Raw genomic sequence first — 20,826 nt, forward strand, 5'->3', positions numbered from 1 at the left:
CTCTCAGTACTTTATTATTTATTCATACATCCCAGTATACACCAAGGTATCCTAAAATTTACTAAGGTTTCCAAAAGCAGTTGAGAATAACTCAACCCGCGCGACTGGCATTTATTAAAGGGATGAATCAAATGTTATTAACTTTTCATTTAATTTATTTAACACAATGATAAATCAATTTGTTTATTAAAGACAACTTACTTTAGCGTTCAAGTTAAACTAGATTTATTCGTTAAATTGTACACATTTTTACAATCAATTACAGGATTACTTTGATACAATCAATTGTAGGATTATTTTGAAAAGTTACCGAAAATATCAAAATACTATACATGCCTTATTTTCGATTATTTGCTGTGCTATACACACTTTGATATTGTTAAGAGATAAAACTAAGAACTATTGATCAGATTGAGGAATTGAAATGAGACTTGTCGTGAACAGCCAGACTTCTTATATATCTCATCGTAAATCTGGGTAAATTATATGAATTTTAATATTTTCAATTTTCCACGATATTGTTATGTGTTTCGTGATTGATACGCGTTTGACAATACATTTTGTTATACTTTGCAAAAAAATATATCATATAAAAAATTTGTTTGCCAATTATAAAATTAAGTAATAGGTCTTTGCGGTTATCGTTCCGTCACTGCGTGCTATCACGCGATTGGACGATGTAGTCTTGAGAATTGCTTGAGTTTGAGTATAGTCGAGAACACATACAGTCGAGAACCTTGGACGAGTCCAAGTTTGGAGATAAAGCAATTCTCGTTGAATTTTACATCCCATCTCGATTTCGTTTACGTATCACTCGTATACGCTTATGTCTAGATTCGCCCAACGAGAAGATCCCGTACAATCCGATCTATGCATTGAAATTCCGTTATACGTAACATAACCCGATGCGTAACATGCTACGATATCGTCATCTATGCGAAACTTGGGTCTCTTATAAATTACGCATAATAAGCATATAATGATATAATTTATAGTCTATCGCGTTACTCAATATCGCGGCGATGAGATATCTATTGTTATCGATGTTATAAACGTTCATTCACCTGAGATTTCGAGAGAGACACAGTCGATTTCGTACGCCTGTTGTGTAACGTATACAGACTTCGTCAATAGAGCCAGGGCAGACTGTCGTGTAGCCTCAGCTGCCTCAGCGTCCGTTCCCTTTATACAGTAGACTCATGCGCACAATAAGAATTCTTGAAGCACAAAGACAATGCGTGTAGTCAAGTAACAGACGTTCAAAGGACCGAACTTGAGAAACAGGAGCTAAAGCTAATGGGAGAGATGTGAACATGTAACCCAATTCTGGACGAGTCCATTTTTACCTACAGCACGTGACAGACCAAGCCTCGCTTTTTTTCGGCTGTGACTAATTTTATGATGGTTTAATCATGCGTCGTAACCTTGGTCGCAACTATAAGCCCTAGTAGGGCTGTATATCTGAGAATTTGGAATCTCATTCCACTACAAAAACCCTTTATTTCATCGATACACATATACTACGATTGGGGATACCACCGGTGCTCCCACGGTGCCTTTACTTTGCCTACACGGCACTCTCTGTACCAAATATGTAGTTTTATTAGTAAGGTTTATAATGATGTGAACAATAACAATTTGCAACACTTGATCCGTTGTTATGGTCGTTTACAGTCGATTAGATCGCGAAAGATCTAATAATTCATTCTAGACCACTGGAAAACACCTCATTCCCATTCAATTTTGTATCGACTGATAAACATGTTAGCATTTTACCAGAGAATGCATTTTTTTTTACCGGAGTGAAAGATTCATCTTGGATGTTTGTAGGTTGTTTACAAAGGTTTTTTCTAAATTGATCTAAATTAGTCTAAAATTACATGTTCAAACTTGTAATATAAACTGCAATGCGATTATTAAAAAAAGTATCTATTGTATAATACATTCTCTCATTTTGCGCGTTAACTGTACCATCTAAAATAACCCTTATTAAAACCCCTAGCATCATTTATCATTAACCCTGATGACAAATTGAAATCTAAAGAGAAATCGAATAGCCATTTCAGTCAAACGAAACCAGGTGGTCTTTTTGATAATTCTAACATTAAAAGCGCGGACAAGCGTAACCATAGAAAAACCGTATAAACCGTGAATTAACAATGCGTGCAAATGGGTAATCAATTGATAGTCCCCGTTTTAGGCCGGTCAACCAGTCCAACCCATACGAGTAATAACGGATAAGCGTATGTAATTTGCATTCATACGTAATACAGCACAATAGCGTGATATCGTGGTCCCAGGTTCGCGGAATAAGTGACTAGCCATCTTGCTGTGCCATGACGAGATTCGGATTCTCTCTTGTTGTAAGTTGTATACATATACTGTAAAAGTTACGATGATTAACCGATTGAGAGATTGAGATCGGAACAGATCGGAACGAGTGCGACAAGGCCGATGCTGTTTACGTTTATAGCTAATGCAGGCTCAGCTTGATTCCTCGATAAAATTGTGGCACTAACGAGATCGTCATGCTATGCACTTCCGCCGAAGGACATATAAAACCGCACGCGCTTCTATGCCCGCACTCAGAGTGGTGTTGTTTGTCCGATTGCAAAAATGCAACCACTTTCAGGTGTCTTGCTATTGCTTCTTACCTGCCAGCTTGCTACGCCAACACCAATTTTCGATAGAGGTGCTGTACATTGTAGTTGTTCATAAGAGTGCTAAATTAATTATATCTTACAGTATAAAGGACAATAAAGTGCAGAATTGAAATAATCGATATTATAGTTGAATTAAACATGTATTTAATTACTATCTCAAGTTCTTGAAATGATTAGTTGTCCCGATTAAAGAGAAAAGAAAAGAATGTAGTGTCACAATTCCCGGTTTTGTGCGAAGAAAAATGGAAATATTAGGGTGTCTTCCAGCAAACGACACACTGTAACACAGTGATCATTTTATCTTGATTTAATGTGTTATGTTGTGTCGCTCGCTGAAAAGCATATCTGGTACATAAGTTATAGTTTTAAATTCATTAAAACTTAATATCTTTAAGCAAAGATAGAGATATCTATGGTATATATTTGTAACATCAATAAGTATATCTGTGATTAAATGGTCAGATTTTCGAATTACGTCAATTTTTACAAAATTATATAAACTAAAAAGGAATTTAATAAGGTTGTAGTTAAACTGTACTACTCAATTGTGATGTATATAGTGAGCAATCTATATGCTATAAATTCTATAATTTTTTAATATTTTGCTCAATGCAAATTTGTCTTAGATGGAACAAGTTTTCAAGGTCGATCAACTGGATTCGGAGAAACAATACGAGATTGGTTTAAAATGATCAAGGACCGAATTGTGGGAAAATGGCGAGAGTGGTTTGGCAAAGATGGTCCAACTCCGACTTTATCACCGCAGGATATTTTGAATATTGATAAGACCTTGGAGAGTCGAATATCGGGCTATCCAGGCTTGTTCTTAGATTTGTGTAAGCAAAGTTCAATAACATGAAATTTAGAGTCAGTATCCGTAGAGTTCTTCTTCTTTTATTCTTTGTCAGATAATAAAGCTGAAACACACATAGGATGTTAAATCATGTGTTTATGCTTCGCTACGAAACATAATTGAGCGATTTCGACGTTTTACGTGATGCGTCACTCGTGAATGTCATATGAGAGATACAATTAGGATTATAGCGTATAATACTACGTATATTTTTCAAAGGTTTCCACGATTGCATCCTTCCAAGCAACTTCTAGACGAGCCAGATTTAACTTTCCTATTTTGTCGATTTTTTCATACTAATAGCTAGCTTATCGTTCGACCCAAAACGAGATTGGGGCGTGCGGATTGGTAACTGGTACATCATCCGGAAAATTGCAGGCAATGATTACAAGGACAGCGATTCGGATGAGTGGGACATAATGCCCATTATGCCGAATTTGCCATCACCTCCTATATTTGGGATCGACTGGACGCCTGACTTCAGTAAACTTCCAACAGAAATTCCGAGAACTACGCAACCTTCAACAGCTACACCAAAGATCGAATTGACTACATCGAGACAACAGACAACCACCAAAACTATTGCTCAAACGCAATCAGATTTAACTTCGACCGAATCAACAGTAAGAACCACCGAGGCTATCATGACTTCTACCGAATCGATTCCACTTACTACCCAATTAATTACAACTTCTATAGAGCCGAATATAGAAATTGATTCATCAAGTGAAGAAATTATAATTTCCAGTGAATCTGTTATAATAAATAGTGTGCCGGTTGCAACACCTACTGAACCTACATTAACATTTAACGAGTCAATTACTGAATCAATTGTTTCGTCAATTGATACTACTATGTTTTCCATCACGTCGACATTATCCACTGATCTGACTTCTATCAAATCGACTGAAACGTCTATCGAATCTACTGCAGTTTTTAATGAAGCAGATATTACATCCTCTGAGGAATTAACTACTATTACTACCACTGACTCACCCGAAACGTCCACCGAACAAATTTTACCTTTCTTTAATAAGCGAGTAGAAGATAATGAGACCGTCAATAAACGCACCACAAAGAAACCTCGTCCAGCATCTGCCGAAGTAATAACGTTTTAAAACAGATTGCGTATTATAAAAAGAAAATTCAGGTGTATCTTGATTTTCAATGTTTTTTTTAATTAAGTTTTAAAGTACGTAAGTTGTAAGTACATATTGATATTAGACATAAAAATATTAATATATATACTGAAACTAGAAAAGTAAAAAAAAATAATAGCGCATTGATTCAATATAATAAATTTTTTAACGAGGTATTTTTACGAGATGTCAAGAAAAATGCACGTGATAGAAACAGGTTTTCATCAAGAAGAATACACGTTTATTCCGTAAAATTTATTATAATTTTGGCGCTATTCCATAGTAAAATATAATAACTTTTACGTTGATGATTGTGTGGTCTTCAAAATGGCTTCTTTTACTGTAATAGAAAAAAATGTATGTATGTATAAAAAATAATATATCTTCTTTCTTACTTAAAATCAATTTTTTAACATGCACATAACCAATTTTAATACAAATTATTATAGCAATAGGATAGCACATACATACATATATCAGTAATTAACATATAAAGCATGTTCTAAAGCGTATTAATTGAATATAAAAAAATATATGCGTTAACAAAAAATACAATATAACTTTATATTCAAGAATTTTCAAAATTGTTTAAACATTAGCAATTTTTGCATATTTAATTTCATATTAATATAAAATGCAAATGTAACACAGAACAAACTTTAAAATAAAATAAAATTGTTACTTTGTTAATATATTTATAATTCTCTCTCTCTCTCTCTCTCTCTCTCTCTCTCTCAAAGTTTTTAAGTAAGGAAACATTAAGCATAAACTCACAAGTTTATTTCATTTTTTTTTCTTCTGAAGGAAGTAATCTAATTTAGTAATAACTACTTTCTAAAAAATTTGATTACTATAGCAAAAGTTCAATTTTAATTGTAATGATGTAGATAATATATTAGTATAAGTTTACAATTAAAGTATTAAGCACCAAAATGCAAATATAAGTAATTAAGTCTTATACTTAATTATACATTTTCTAAATCTACACTCTATGTACATCATTAAAGATGCTTATTATACGATATAAAAATATAATATGGCCTATGTGTAATATTATAATTTTCATATCATGAAAATATAATAAAACATTACAATTTTATATTACTATGAATGAACAAACTACTGAAACATTAGAATTACATGATTAGTGAAATAATAATTAAATCATAAAAATATAATATCATATATTTGTGCTGTTAATGAATAAAAAAAATATTAGCATGCTTATATAATTAATACAGAACAAAAGTATAAACTTAAAAATTTGCATGCTGACCCTGATTAAGCAATAAGAAATTGCTCCTCCAGAATTCTGTAGTACAAATGATGATCATTTTTCTATTTCCTTCCCTAGAATGTAAATAAGAAGCGTATACCACCATAGCATGCATAATAGACAATGAACCAAAGGAAAATTTATTTCTGAATTGTCCATGAATATTATTATATTATTAACGAAAAATATTTTGTAAGCAACGAGCGTCCGACTTATTTTTCTCGGCCCAGCTTACAATTTTATATATACATTTTTATTGATAATATAATATTCATTGTATTGTGTGAGAAATATAAAAGGTTAAACCAATCAAATATTATATATAAATCTATTGAATGAATATTTATCATTTATTTAAAGTTATCTATTTAATATATAATACTAGGAATTTGTAAATTATGCCATAAAAAAAATTCGACATGTATATAAACTGTCTGATTTTATTAATTAGAGTAGTGCATTGATATAATGAATTAACTTAATAGAACAAAGAAAAAATTACAATAGATGGAGAGAACATACATAATTTAAAGACAATTACAACTTTGATACAAGAGATTTTAAGTTAAAGCCCATGTGATTAAAAAAAAGACATGCATAAGATATTTTATACCAATAAGCATTAAGAGAGAAATTTTTTTGCAATGTTAACATTCGAGTAATAGAGAAATATGATCATGTTTATGGAAAAGATATATTATGACATTACTTCACCTACCTTTTTAGATGCTGCTCCAACTTTACTCTTTTTAGTACCCCTAACTTTCTTCATTCTGTTCTTACGTTCCTTACGCTGTTTCCTAGTTTGTTTTTGTTTTTCGAAAAGGCCATGCCTTGCTAGCCTATATTTAGGTTCAAATTTCTTTGCGAAATCCAAGGTATCATAGATGAGCGCAAATCCAGTAGATTTACCACCACCAAAGTTAGTTTGGAAGCCAAACACAAAGACAACATCTGGAGTCACTTTGTACATCTTGGCTAATTTCTCTCGAATCTCGGTTTTACGAACTGATGGTTGGCCAGGATGGATAACATCTACAACCTACAAAATAAAAAATTCATCGTATAAATTTTCATATGTAATGGGTGGGTTAAAGTCATGGATATTTGATTCTCAAACTCACCATTTGTTTTCGACATAAAAGTCGATTGGTCATGAACTTTCTCGTTCTGATGGTAGCTGTACCTTCCGTCTATAAGCAAAAATTAAAAAATGCTTTTTTATTTGTATGTTAGGTTAGGTTATTTATTAGACATCTTGAGCGTATAGAAATAGAATGTCAAATACTATAAATAAGTGAATACAAATAAAGAAAAAGTTAATATTATGATCTTATTAACTCAAGCGTCACAAATAGTTACACAATTATAATCATGTATTTCTCAATTAAGGTTATGTCATGTGTCGCGTTTGATTAATTTTACTCTATCTGAATTGGTACTTTCTGAACGTGATATACATGACACATACTTTATTAGATGCCATCGTTAAATATTTAATTGAATATTGTACGTTTCGTTGAATGATTATTACAGAATTTCTCGATACAAATTACGTACCATCTTGATCGGTTACGTTGATTATTGTACCGCTTCGAAAAAGATACATTCGGAAATATGTACCGCCATCTACGAAAGATCGCATGGCAGCATTGGCATCCGGACACCGCGTGTATTTTAATTATACAAATGTAAAAAAATTGTATTATTCTCTAGCTTTTTCTCTTTTGGCGCTGTAAACTTTCTATAAAGTAAATTGTTTGCAACTCTGAGTAATTTTTAATTTTATATTGTATTTGTCGCTGATGATGATCCGAAACTAAGGATCGAAACGTTCGACATAATATCTAACATGTTTTAGATTTTAAGATTATATATTTTTTGCGCACTGCTAACAGCGTTGACTCTTAATAGCCTTTATGTTTTTACTTTAATTTTTGTAATTGTTTGAAACATATAAGAGAGTCTAAAATTCAATTATATTATTAATTTATTAAAATTTTTTATTATATAAAATAAATTATTCCAAGGACAGAGAGTACTTAAAAAGTATAGCAAGAATAATAAAAAACTCTCTCTTGGATTATTGTTTTATTGGAAACAAAGAATATAGCCAAAATGATTACAAAAGTCTGTGACGTACAGATTGTTACAAACAAAACAGAAAAAAATACAGACGGCATATTTTTTTACATGTAATTTTTTTAAAGAGCTAGAAATAAGGGTCATAATTATCGAGCGTGAATCTGCATGATCGACGCGAATTTGTGACAGAGCTTTCGATAAAGACCGACGTTGTGCGCTTCCACCAACGTCGGCAGCTGATTGGCGCTCGACTCGACTCGACGTTGACCACTGCCGTTCTCTAGGAAGTTTCGAGAACTACAGGCTTGCAATATCGGTAGGCGACGTGGGTGCACGGATTCCGGCTCAGTTCGGTACGTGAAACGTTCTGACGTGGATGCGAATATAGAACGAGCGTCGTACGAAACGTGCGCGGTCATTCTAAGACTCCTCGTCGTTTACGCAGGTAAGTGAGACTCTCGCGAGACTCTTGTCGTCAGGGAGGACGATCCATTCGCCGATCTGACGGCGTGGACCGGGTGCGAACAACGGGCGGCTGAAGTCGCGCGATCGATCGATCAGTTCGTCCGCTCGCGATATTTGTCGTCTCTCTCCCTGGGCAACGTAATCAGCGCTTAGGGTGTCGCGTGAGGCGTCTAAAATTTTCCCAAGTCGGCATTTCGTCGCGGTTTCTTCTTCTGGCTCTGCTGAGCTCTGCGGAGCTCTGCGTAACGGTCACCGAAGCCTGCGAAGGAGGAAGGGAGGGAGGAAACAGGAGCGCCTTGGCGGATGGTCGAAGGTTGCGCGGCGATATATTTCATTACACGCTTGCCTTGATGGACGTTGCGAAGCGGGACGTGAGCTTCGTGCCAGGCGAGTACTATCATTGCGGCAGCGAGCTTCGAAAGAAAGATGGAAGCCTGGCTACCAAGTCTCGCTTGCCCGACTCGTGTTGATTAACGATCGACGCATCGAGGCACCGACTATTGCTAAGAAAAGGAGATAGACGAAAAAAAAAAAGAAAAAAAGAAAAGGAAAAAGTAGAATTCGCTTATCACGAAGAGAGCGTGTTTTTCTCGTGATAACGTAAATGCGTCGTCGTCGAGCGTAAAAATTAGTCACGAGTGATCTGGGCAAACGCTTCGTTATACCAATTTTGTCATCTCTCGATTCGACTTGTGATTCCGAGAACCCGCGTGCTCGGTATACTACCTATGCGAAAGTGGAAGATTCTAGAAAGCTCGGAGAGGCGATCTTTGTTCGCGAACGACACGCGCCTCGCCTTTTAAAATACCTTGCTCGCTAGTCTATTTAATCGTATACTCCCAGTTCTACCGTAGACGCCATTTTGAAATTCGCATGAATCCCGCATGGGTGTTTTATATTCTTTGAATTCACGAGCGTGACTTCTATCTCTACTTCAAACTGCGTGAAAAAACATTTGCACGCGTTGTACGAGAGTTGAAATCAGTCGCGAGAAAAGTGAGAAAAAGGATGAAGAGACAAACATTGGTACAATTTACGCTTCAACAAATCTTTTCACTATTTTCAATTCTTTAGTTCAACTCTTAAGTAATTAAGCTGGTAGTTCTCTTACTTGGGTACCAAGTGTTCTTTTGGTACTTATCGTATCTTATATAACTTTACTGTTTATCAATTTAAATATTCATAAAACGACTCCCAAGTTACATGTGTTTATTGCCTGATATCTGACCATGTTGGAATTTATGAGTCTAGATTCAATTATGCAACACTACAAAAATGATGCATTCTGCATTTAAAGTTATGAATTAATTATGAGTTGAACTTGGTTATCTTTTTGGTTTTGCGCATGTATGTTGTAACATCATGAGCTGTTTACTTCATCGATATAATGAAATTGTTCCTCCAGTCATTCTCTGATGTCATTTTGTCGTTAGTTAAAATGCGTTTGACATTTTGATAGAATGGTATTGTGCATTATTTTTTTAAAGAAATATAAAATTTGTATTTCAAGCATTCCTATCTATGGGTGAAGTTTTTTCATTATTATGTCATTGAATCTATTTTTGTAGCTGTACACTTATCGTTCTCTGATGTTATTTTATCAGCAGATTAAATGTATTTGATGTTTTAAACTTATTATGCAGTGTATTCTATTTAAAATAGAAAAAGATACATATTCAAAGTTTTGTTTCAAATGAGATGTAAAAAGTTTTAGTGCAGTCCAATGCGGTAACAAAGAATAGACTTATGTATTTATAATGGCAATGTAAAAAATTAAAGCATATTTTTTCTTGTTTACAGCAGCAAGAGTGATTTAATATAACACTAACTACTTAACATACCGTGAAAATGGTTAAGGAGACTACATTTTATGACGTATTGGGCGTAAAACCTGGATGCTCGCAGGAAGATTTGAAGAAGGCCTATAGAAAGCTTGCTTTGAAATATCATCCTGACAAAAACCCTAATGAAGGAGATAAGGTTTGTACGAATCTTATCATTTGGAATACTTATTAATTAGTTTATGTATAATAAAATTTAATATTATAAAATTTATGTTTTAGTTTAAACAAATTTCTCAAGCTTATGAAGTATTGTCAAACCCAGAGAAGAAGCGTATCTACGATCAGGGTGGCGAGCAGGCTTTGAAAGAAGGTGGCATGGGTGGTAGTGGTTTCTCTTCTCCAATGGATATCTTTGATATGTTCTTTGGAGGAGGATTTGGTGGACGAGGTGCAAGAAGGAGAGAACGCAGAGGTCAAGATGTAATGCATCAATTATCAGTTTCCCTCGAGGAACTTTACAAAGGAACTGTGCGTAAACTGGCTCTACAGAAGAATGTTATTTGTGAGAAATGCGAAGGTAACGGCGGTTATATGGAGATCGTAATTTTAGAAAGGTCTAAATCTGTGTAAATATGGAGAATATGATCTCTGTCGTTTTCCAATTAGGTGTCGGTGGTAAGAAAGGTTCCGTTGAACAATGTTCGACATGTCATGGTTCCGGCTTGCAAGTACAAATTCAGCAATTAGGTCCGGGAATGTTACAACATTTACAAACCATGTGTGCAGATTGCAAAGGACAGGGAGAACGTATCAATCCTCGTGATCGTTGCAAATACTGCAATGGAAGAAAGACTATTAGAGATAGAAAGATACTTGAGGTTCACGTTGATCCAGGAATGGTTGATGGTCAAAAGATAACTTTCAGTGGCGAAGGTGATCAGGAACCAGATTTGGAACCTGGCGATATAGTTATTCTTCTCGAAGAAAAAGATCACGATGTATTCAAGTTAGTAGTATTTGGATGGAATATATTTATTAACTGCTCATTTAAAAAACTGTTACTAATACGTTGCGATCAATTAAATTATAGGCGTTCGAGGAATGATCTGATTATGCGAATGCAACTAGAACTCGTAGAGGCATTATGTGGATTCCAAAAAGTTATCCGTACTTTGGATGGTAGAGATCTAGTGATAACCTCACTTCCCGGCACTGTGACGAAACACGGTGACTTGAAATGTATCTTGAACGAGGGCATGCCGATTTACAAGGATCCATTTACACATGGCAGACTTATAATACAATTTATAGTCAATTTCCCGAAGAACATAGACCCGTCGCTTATTTCGTCATTGGAAAAATGTCTGCCGCCGAGGGAAGAAGTTATAATTCCAGATGGTGCCGAGGAGTGTTTACTTACCGACTTGGATCCCGAGCAGGAGCAAAGGCGGAGAGATACGAGACAAGCGTACGAAGAAGACGAAGGAGGTCCATCGCGAGTCCAATGTGCCACACATTAATTTGATTACACTAACCCTGTAATAAACATAGCCGTTTCTTTCATTTCAAACTCTGTCCCATTCACTCGTTTCTGTATCATGCTAAAGAAAGAAACAACATGGATATGTAGGCCAACTATTCAATGAGTGAGAAAGATATTGAAACAATTCTACTGTTTGGACATGTGCAAAAAAAAAAAAAAAACAGTGAGTACTGCAATTATTGATTTTTTAATTTTATCTAATCTTGAAAAGAATGAAAATTTATACGACTAAAGCTTCATTATGATGAAGTATCTTATTGAGATATCTTTTATGTGGAGAGGTTTCTCATTGAAGCTTCTGATTTTTCGAGCATACTTTTTAGGATATGTTTCTGGTATTTTCTTAACAAATGAAATGGTAGGGATGAATTACGGACACATGATTAAGGCGGATAATACTTGTATACGGATATAAATAATAATAGTCTCTCTCATTTCTTGCATTCAGTGATAATCTGATATATTTCGTGCTTTTCAGCAAGCGACACAGTGATAATTTTTGTTTAACATTGGCAAACAATAAAAATGTAATGATTGACTGTGTTGCACTGTATCAACTTTGTTTCTTGTTAAGGACCATGGCACACGAAAACCTTAAGCGAATTGACCAATTATAGTAGAGTCCGTAAGGACATAACGTAAGCAGTAGCCAATCCAACATGTTGATTTCCTTATTGCTTACGTCATACTGTTTTCAGTTTTTTGTGTGCCACAGTCCTAAGAAGGAGTTAATATCGTACAAGTGACTATAGAACGCACACGTTGTTTAATAGAGTTTTCTCTTGGCTGTGCATTATCATCACTCACCAGTGCAACACTCGAACAGAGTAGCGTGTTGCCTTGGCTGGTAGTAGGTGAACTCATTCAGTGTAACGTGTTTTCGTGGCTATAGTGTAGTGCAAATTTTATGCACAAAGTGGGATTTTGCTACACGATCTCAAAAGGACGGTGTAGAGCCAGTGTAATATTTAAAATTTGAAAATGGAAGTCAATCGGCAGCAGGATTAAACACGATAGCATAAAGTATTGTATACCATGGTGTATATACACTACTGTATATAGTGCAGCACTGGTACAGCACTTACATGCGATTGGTGTAGCGCTCGGTTACACTCAGTGTATCCCAAGAGAAAACTATAAGATAAATATCACTACATATTTTCGATGAATTTAGAGCAGGGGAGAATGGGGCAATCGCAAATATTTGAGGGAAAAGTTCAATAAAGCCGGCGATCATCAAATATAGAAGTCTTCAAATCAAAGGAATTGTGTGTATTATTAATATAAATTATAATTTTGAACAAAACGTGTTACGATTTGTTCTGAATGGTTTTATCTTTTATTTAAAATTATATTGATTTATATTGCTATGTGAATGTATTGTAATTTAAATTTAAACAACTAGAGTAGAGTTTTAACAAAGACTTATCAACGGATAGACACTCATTATTAGTTTTATTTAATTTTTTATTTAGCTGTAATAATTTCTTTATTCTCCCCTACAAAAAAAAAATCTAATGTCCGAATTAGGCAGATCGATAAAATCACATTTATTGTATTATAACGTGTCTGAAATGGTAACATAAAATTCTTTAAAGAAATAATTGTATGTTCTTGCGCCCTTTGTTGATATTGTTAATATCGCCTATTTTTTTTATCTGTATCTGTGGGTGAATCGAGGGATATCGTTTATTCGCTTCTCAATAAGATGTTTCAATCAAAATTTCACTCATTTCTTTTCGCTTATTGTAAATATTCGTCTATATACTCATGTTATTTCTTTCAATAGAGGATTACTAAAAATATGTACTTATCATTACACAATGATAAGAAAATTTGAATTTATTTAGATGTAACGTAAAGGTTTCGATACCCGTTGTCACAACATAATGAAAGGCATCATGTATTGTCGAACATCGCGATTGTCTCTGCTGTTTGACCAATTATATCGCTCCAATAACCAACTAGCTGCTCGACAGTGATTACTACATGGCTAAAGTTAGAATTAAATTTCATAAATATATATATATATATACATATATATATTTAGTTCAATTTTGTGGAATATCCGTATATACATGATTACTTCCTTCAGATATTGATAACAGCAAACTTGATTACTCCAAATCTTAAAGTCTGAAAATTGTTATCTTTTACAGTTTTCTAGAATTTGAAATAATAATATCGAGATGTATCAATCGATGTGGAAACGGTATAAACTACGCTTGGTTAAAGCCTTAATGTTATCAATTGTATTAGAGATCTCGAAGAAATTTTTCAAAGTGGGACATTATTCCATATTCGTAGTATTTAATTTTTTCCAGTCGCTTTTGTATACTGGCGTGTGACGATGATAAATGGAAATATACAATTTTGTTTGCGAATAATATGCAAATAAAATGGGGAATCAGGTTCCTGTGTGTGTGGACGATTGCGCGTATTTATAAACAGCTTTGTGCAATTATATTGTATCGAATCTAACCATTTTCCTTCTTTACATTTGCCAATGCTGAGATTTTATTATATATTTCAGTAAAAACAGTGGTCGTTTAGTAATTTCCTTACTAGAAATTTGTGTAAACAAAAATTACCTTTTCATAATAGATATATTTCTACAAGTTTGTTCGGTCATATTTCACCATATCTTCATCTAAACGCGCATGAACAAATGCTCTAGAGATCTAGCTAATTCATAGATCCTGTTGTACTATATTAAATTAATATACTTTCAACACACATTCACACATAATTTACTATATACATGGTACTCGTCCACAGTTACTATAGCGAATTTTAATAAATAGCCACATATGTCTTGTAATCTTATTTATTATAGGAAAAATTGGTGATTGATTAGGTACTTTTTTTGAGCGTCTCAAATAAATTTGGAACTGTACAATGGGATTATCGATTTTATACTTGCAGAATCGAACCTAAAATTCCTCACATAGTTCAATTACTCGAAACATTCGTTTCATGTAATTTTCCTCCAATTTCTTACTAATTCGTTATGCAAATAAACGCGTCGATTAATGTGTGTGATATAATAATACATTTTACTTATAAGATAGTTTCTTTAACTTTTAAAAATAGCTTACATATCAAAATAAATTTTAAATGTCAGTAGATTCTATATTATTTGAATTTGCTCAAACTAGTAAAAATTGAATAATAAGTAGTAAGAAACAAATAGGTATAAAATGAAATTAATTAAGTGATAAAAAATTTAATATTTTTGTGTTTACTAATTCGCATACTCGATTGTTATTCGATGACTAATCAAAGTTGCAATTATTCGCTAATTCGTAATTGATCTACACGAAGGTTCATAGTAAAGAGATTAACAAAATGTCGATTCATGAATCGCTCGTTATTTTGACTATGACTGGCGGATTCAGTCGTTCCGCGTGAAAGAGGGAGGGAGAGAGAATATCCGGCGCGGGGACGACCGCGAAATTAACGCTTGCCCCGTCCGATGGATAGCGGCACTATCGCTCGCCGATTGCCGCGCGCCGCGCCGCGTCGTGTGGGTCGATGTTTTTAGCGACGGGTTTAGTGACGTGCGAGTGGCCTGAGGGAGAGAGGCAGAGGTAGAGTAGAGGCAGCAGTCAGCGGAGCCAGCCGTCGGGATGCCGCAGAGGTTTCTGGGTATGCGGTGGGAGCCATATTTTTTCAATATCAGTTACGCGAAAAGAGCGTAGCGTACGGGGACGGGGCTCACAGCAGCATCTGGCGGGCACGGCATTACGAACGGCGGTATACGTTTTTAGCAGGCGGTGAGTGATCGGGCGCGTTAAACGCAGGACGACGAACGCGCCGATACGACGAGTCGTCGCCGCGTCCGCGCCGCTACCATCGCTCGTCACGAAAAATACCGTAATAACCGCGCGATAGCGGGGAGGTGAGGCCCCCGTGAGAAACGGAGTAGCGCGCAGGTGTTCCAGAGGGTTAGTTAACTTAACCCGACTCCGAGTTCGTAACCGCGCTCCCGTAGTAGTAGTAGGAGGTAGTGGTGCTGCTGTTGTTGTTGTTGTTGGTGGTGGTGGTGGTGGTAGTAATATCAAGCAGTAGTGGTACCAGCCAGTGGAAATGGTAGTGATGATGATGGTGGTGGTGGTGGTGGAAGAGTGCTGGTGGTGGTGGTGGTCGTGATACTCGCTGCTGCTGCTGCTGTGACGATGACACAGCGTCATAACACGACGTTCGTTCGTCCGTGCGCGATTTAACCCGAATCGTTACGCCAGTGGCGTAAAGTGTTTTTTGTACGGTGTGCGCGTTCGCGCCATATTACCGATCGAGCGCCGACTTGAGGCGACTCCAGTCGAGTCCGGCGCGATTAAACCCGCGTATACGCAGTCAGTGTCGAGGGAGATGGCACATCGTTCGGCTGTGTTATCATCGTGAGCTTCGCATTCGTCGGAATTATCGTGTCGCGTGACCGTACGAGACGGTTTCTCCCCTCCTCACATAATTGAGTGCGCGCGCGTCTTTGCGTTAGTTCGGAGTGCATAACGCGATTCGATCGAGGACGGAGGAGTAATAATGTGTAGTGGTGGCTGTGAGTAAAGCGCGGAGCCAGGGGTGTTAACCCGCTCTCTCGAAAGACTCGTCTCGTATAGCGAGTACTAACCGTCGTGAATTTAGCCGCGACGCAATTGAAAGAATCTTCGGTCCGTCGTCGATTTTACGTTGCGTCGCTCCGGCGCGGCGGGGACCGCAAACGGACCGTCGTCGTTGTCGTCGTCGTCGTCGTCGTCGCCGTCGTCGCCGTCGCCGTCGTCGTCGCCGTCGTCGTCGTCGTTGTTGTTATTGTCGTCCCTACCTTGAGTCGCAAGCGAGACCTTGCGCGCGCGTACGTAAGACTCTCTCTCTCTTTCTCTCGTCCGCGCTTACTCCGAGACGTAATTCCTCGCTGATAAACAAGCGGCTCGCCTACGCGCGTCGGCCCGCCGCCGCCGGCTATGAGAGTTTCGAGTGAAGCTAGCAGCAGTCGCGACCTTGCTCGACGCCGCTGCCGCTGCCGCCGCCGCCGCTGTCGCCACCACCTCCACCTCGCGCACGATCATGCTACGTAACGACTCGCGACTTGTGCAACGTTCGGCCGCGCGGCAAAAGGATTTGACGTGAAACCGGCGAAACATCAGCGAGGCTTCTGCAGGGAAGAGAGAGAGAGAGAGAGAGAGAGGCGGAAACTCGGAGAAAAACGTCAGCCGGCTGTCATCGGCACCCGATGGCGGCATTTCAAATTCCGATCGCGTCCACGTGCGACGACGTGTCGCGAGCTGCGACATTTTGACGAGCGTGCGTCTATCCTCAGGAAAGGAGGCAGAGAGGAGAAGGAGGAGAAGAAAGGCGAGCCAACTGCGGCATCGTCGGCGCGTCCCGCGCCATGCCCGTCGATCTCCGCCGCGTCAAGGAGGTTAGACGGCCATTGACCGGCGGCGAGCAGCGACAGCGTGTACTACGTGCGCCAAACACGCGCCGGTTTCGAGGACGACGCGCGACGTAAGAGAGAGGCGAACGATTCCCGCCGTTTTTCGAAAGGAAGGAATATTCCCTCCCCTTCGGGGGAACCATGTTCGAGCCACGCGATTGATGTAATATTATGTCGTGCTACGTGTGCCGCGCGAAGAGACGCAATTGTACGTGCAGGAACATCGGTGAGAGTGCAAACACCCTACGTCGACCTGCAGGAGCTGCTGCAGGAGGTTCATCGTCGTTGTCGAGCGCGTGAGAAATCGTGAGCCGGCTCGCGCGGAGGATGCGGCAGTACTCGCCGCCGGGGTCTCCACGTAGGCGAGCTACGTGCCACGTCGTGCCAGTGATGTCGTGGGTGTCGTCAGGGTCATCCGCCGCGCTGCTGGATCATGGCCGGCAAGCCTGAGCAGCCGTCCACGCTCCCTGCTCCCCCGAGTCACGGCCATCAGCATCATCAACAAACGCAGCAGCAGCAGCAGCAACATCAACAACAACAACAGTTACAATCGCATCATCCGCAGCAACCTATACAGCAGAATAGCGTTCTGGTATACGTGTCGGGGGAGAACTTCGCGTACGCCACGGCGGTGGGTCAGAATGTCGCCGCGACCGCTGCTGCCGCTATCGCGGTCGGTTATCAGTCGCAACCGGAGCAGCAGCAGCAGCAGCAGCAACAACAACAACAACAACAACAGCAGACGACGACGCAGTACGCCGGTATCCTGCAGGCTCCGCAGGTGGCGATGGCGCAGGCGATTACGACGACCTTTCCCGCCAAAACCTCCGTATATTGCACCGACGATAGCAACGTAGGAAATAACGTCATCACCACCACTACCTCTCCCGCGATCGGCTGTTGCCGTCTGAAGCCGTCACTCGAAACGACGATGACGACGACGACGACGACGACGACGACGACGACGACGACGACGACGACGACGACGACGACGACGACGACGACGACGACGAAGACGAAGACGAAGACGACGGCGAAGACGACGACGGCGACGGCGGCGGCGATGAATCCCGGGACGGATGAAGGCGACGGATCCAGGCATGCTTCTTCTCTGCAGATAAACAATGAGGACGAAGAGGATTACACGATGCTGTATCGACAGGCCAACCTGGGGCATTCGTCGACAGTGTGCGCCACGGCGACGACGACGACGACGACAATGATGACGCGCGATAAGAAATCACGCCTGTCGGAGAACGGAGAGCGCTCGACGGCGAACGGTCTTGGCAATAACGATTCAATGGTGTCCGGCGCAAAGACGTATCAGACCGCCGCGTACTCCACGAGGATGAGCGGCGAGTACCACTCTGTGACGAACAGTAATAATATCGTCGCACGGCGGCCGAATCCGAATCCGAGCGGTCTTCTCGGTGCGGGTGACGACGATTGTGTCGCGTACGGTACATCGACGACGTCCTCCGGTGATAGGAACGGGATCGTCGCGCTTCAAAACGCCGCCGAGCGACAGGCGGCAACGAATGTGGATGACAAGAGCCGGCAGCAGCAAGACGGTTTCGATAGTCAGCAACAGCAGCAGCAAGTCGTCTCTTCGGCTCCGACTTCGGTGATCAGTGTTGGTGACGGTAGTGTTGGTGTCGGTAGTGGTGCGACCGCCGGCTGCGATTCGGTCAGGTCTGACGAGTCATCGACGACGACGACCTACAGCAGCCTCAGTAGTCCTGACGAGAGTCAGAGTCATCAGTCGGGACAGCACGACGGTGGCATGCCAACGAGTAATAATCATCCTGGCGGTGGTAGTGCGTGTGCGCAGCAGGCTGCGCGGCAGCGGCCGCCGTCGCGTGTCAACGGTAGTAACAATGGTGTGCAGCATAACGCAGTGGTGTTGACAATGAACGGCAGTGCAGTGGTTACGCAGCAGCAGCAACAACAACTGTCGACGATCACCGTGCCACGTGGATGGAAAAGGATATGCACCAACGGGGTCATCATTTACATCAGGTGAGTTCTCCGTGTTGTTCGTTCGTTATCAGTCATCAGTGACTCTCGATTTACCTCGAGCGAGAGCTGACACGTATAGAAATGAGGAAAGAGGAAAAAGTAACTCAAAGTGATTAATATGATGTGATTGAGAGATAAGCTTCATCGCGCAAAAATGTTGATATAATATCGAGAATAGTTTATTCCGATTGATAAAAAGAAATCAATTCGTATAAAAAATTAATTTATCTTTCAAGTTTTGTACAATTTATCATTTTTTTAATTATAGAGAACAAATTGTCTTATTTTCTCAATATTTTCAAATTCTCTTGATTATTTTTTAACGTTATGACGGTGACGCAGATTGATAATCACTGGTTTGCGCAACACATGCGTGCCCGAAACGTGGCGTGCCCGAATGTTCTTGGAACGAAAAATTCCATGATGCCCTCGTGATGATGCCCGCCGCGCCACGACTTTATTTCTTTCTTCTGTCTCACGAAAATTACTTGAACGTACAAAGTTAATTTTCGAGCGGGTCGCATTAGCGAGCGCTTTTAATTCGTCGGCTTAAACGGAGCTGACCGACAGCTCGAGGCATCAAATCGAAATGAAAACGCACGTAGCCTTCGTTTTGCTAATGGAATTAAACTACGTCCAGTTTAAACGTATACTGTCAGGTGTGCGGTGTACGAAACACGAGCATCGAGTGTAATTGGTGTTTCTCCAAAATTGATTTATAGAAATTTAAACAGCGAATTGTACGCATGGAGTAATATGTAACGTATTTCTCTTTTAAAGCTAATTTGTTCAAAAATAAATGAAAGGGCTTTATGGCGATTTTTCGGATTCTTCAATAAAAATTTCCTAAATTCTAATAAAAATTTTTTTCAAAAATACGATATTTTTTCTTTAAAATTCTAAATAGCGTTTTGATAGTTCTGTATCGAAAAATATAATTCAAATATTTAAAAAAGCCACGATCAATTTTTTTGTAACACAAACTTAAAATAGCTAATCCATGTCGTCGGATCTTCGTTTGTTACTCTCTGAATTTTTTATAGTGAGATCTCAAAATGAGTGAAAATTGTTCCAATCGATAGCGAGAAAATACCGCTGCTACTCGAGATGGAATGACATTTCATTTTCGTAAAGATAAATCTTTAAGTATAATAAGTGTTTCATTCTTTTCGAGTAAAACTTTAGTCAAAATGACTTCAGTATAAGATTAGGAGTTTTAATTAAAAAAAAGTATTTAAATGTATACGTAAGATAAGTTTTGTTTGTATTTTATCTCTTATAGAAGACATTTCTGTGTAACATCGACTCAACAAAACAATGTCGACACGACGATAAACAGTAGTGTTATTCACTATTCTTGTTTGGCATGTGCACTGTGTTTCTAAATTTACTCTTTAATTATACAAACGAAAAAATTCACTTCACGATACGGAGGGAAAAAAGAATTTATTCTATATGAATGAAAAATCACTGCTCCTCGAGCGATTTGATAATAAATCCATTTTTCGAGTGAAATTATTTTACTCCAAAAAAATAGTTTTACCTACACACTCTTTAGCATCAGA

At 38.7% G+C, this 20,826-nt stretch overlaps 4 protein-coding genes across 9 annotated transcripts; 3 read left to right on the plus strand and 1 right to left on the minus strand.

Moving 5' to 3' along the window:
• The first annotated feature begins 2,610 nt into the window (after positions 1 to 2,610).
• On the plus strand, positions 2,611 to 4,726 carry LOC108772140 (mucin-3A). The gene is made up of 3 exons (XM_018537600.1): positions 2,611 to 2,692; positions 3,290 to 3,499; positions 3,895 to 4,726. The coding sequence occupies exons 1-3, from the start codon at positions 2,617 to 2,619 to the stop codon at positions 4,632 to 4,634; spliced, it is 1,026 nt and encodes a 341-aa protein (XP_018393102.1). The 5' UTR covers positions 2,611 to 2,616; the 3' UTR covers positions 4,635 to 4,726.
• Positions 4,727 to 4,901: 175 nt separating this feature from the next.
• On the minus strand, positions 4,902 to 7,548 carry RpS24 (ribosomal protein S24). Of its 3 annotated transcripts, none has more exons than XM_018537647.1 (5): positions 7,492 to 7,548; positions 7,056 to 7,124; positions 6,650 to 6,973; positions 5,932 to 6,005; positions 4,902 to 4,995 (listed from the first exon to the last, which is right to left on the minus strand). In XM_018537647.1, exons 1-4 carry the CDS (start codon positions 7,492 to 7,494, stop codon positions 5,994 to 5,996), a joined length of 408 nt encoding a protein of 135 aa, XP_018393149.1. In that variant the 5' UTR covers positions 7,495 to 7,548; the 3' UTR covers positions 4,902 to 4,995; positions 5,932 to 5,993. The 3 variants fall into 3 exon arrangements, with proteins under 3 accessions (XP_018393149.1, XP_018393147.1, XP_018393148.1); XM_018537645.1 differs by lacking the exon at positions 7,492 to 7,548 and adding an exon at positions 7,403 to 7,432; XM_018537646.1 differs by lacking the exons at positions 5,932 to 6,005; positions 7,492 to 7,548 and adding an exon at positions 7,403 to 7,432.
• A 744-nt stretch (positions 7,549 to 8,292) lies between these two features.
• On the plus strand, positions 8,293 to 11,948 carry Droj2 (DnaJ heat shock protein family (Hsp40) member A4-like). Of its 4 annotated transcripts, none has more exons than XM_018537613.1 (5): positions 8,293 to 9,507; positions 10,282 to 10,461; positions 10,545 to 10,842; positions 10,932 to 11,271; positions 11,356 to 11,948. In XM_018537613.1, exons 2-5 carry the CDS (start codon positions 10,330 to 10,332, stop codon positions 11,783 to 11,785), a joined length of 1,200 nt encoding a protein of 399 aa, XP_018393115.1. In that variant the 5' UTR covers positions 8,293 to 9,507; positions 10,282 to 10,329; the 3' UTR covers positions 11,786 to 11,948. The 4 variants fall into 4 exon arrangements, with proteins under 4 accessions (XP_018393115.1, XP_018393116.1, XP_018393114.1 ...); XM_018537614.1 differs by having other exon boundaries at positions 10,285 to 10,461; XM_018537612.1 differs by having other exon boundaries at positions 8,293 to 8,461.
• Positions 11,949 to 17,675: 5,727 nt separating this feature from the next.
• Positions 17,676 to 19,685, plus strand: LOC108772096 (mastermind-like protein 2). The gene is made up of 3 exons (XM_018537552.1): positions 17,676 to 18,071; positions 18,360 to 19,261; positions 19,604 to 19,685. Exons 1-3 carry the CDS (start codon positions 17,676 to 17,678, stop codon positions 19,683 to 19,685), a joined length of 1,380 nt encoding a protein of 459 aa, XP_018393054.1.
• The last annotated feature ends 1,141 nt before the right edge of the window (positions 19,686 to 20,826 follow it).

This window comes from Cyphomyrmex costatus, unplaced genomic scaffold (assembly GCF_001594065.2).
Source record: "Cyphomyrmex costatus isolate MS0001 unplaced genomic scaffold, Ccosl1.0 scaffold18, whole genome shotgun sequence".
NCBI lineage: Eukaryota > Metazoa > Arthropoda > Insecta > Hymenoptera > Formicidae > Cyphomyrmex > Cyphomyrmex costatus.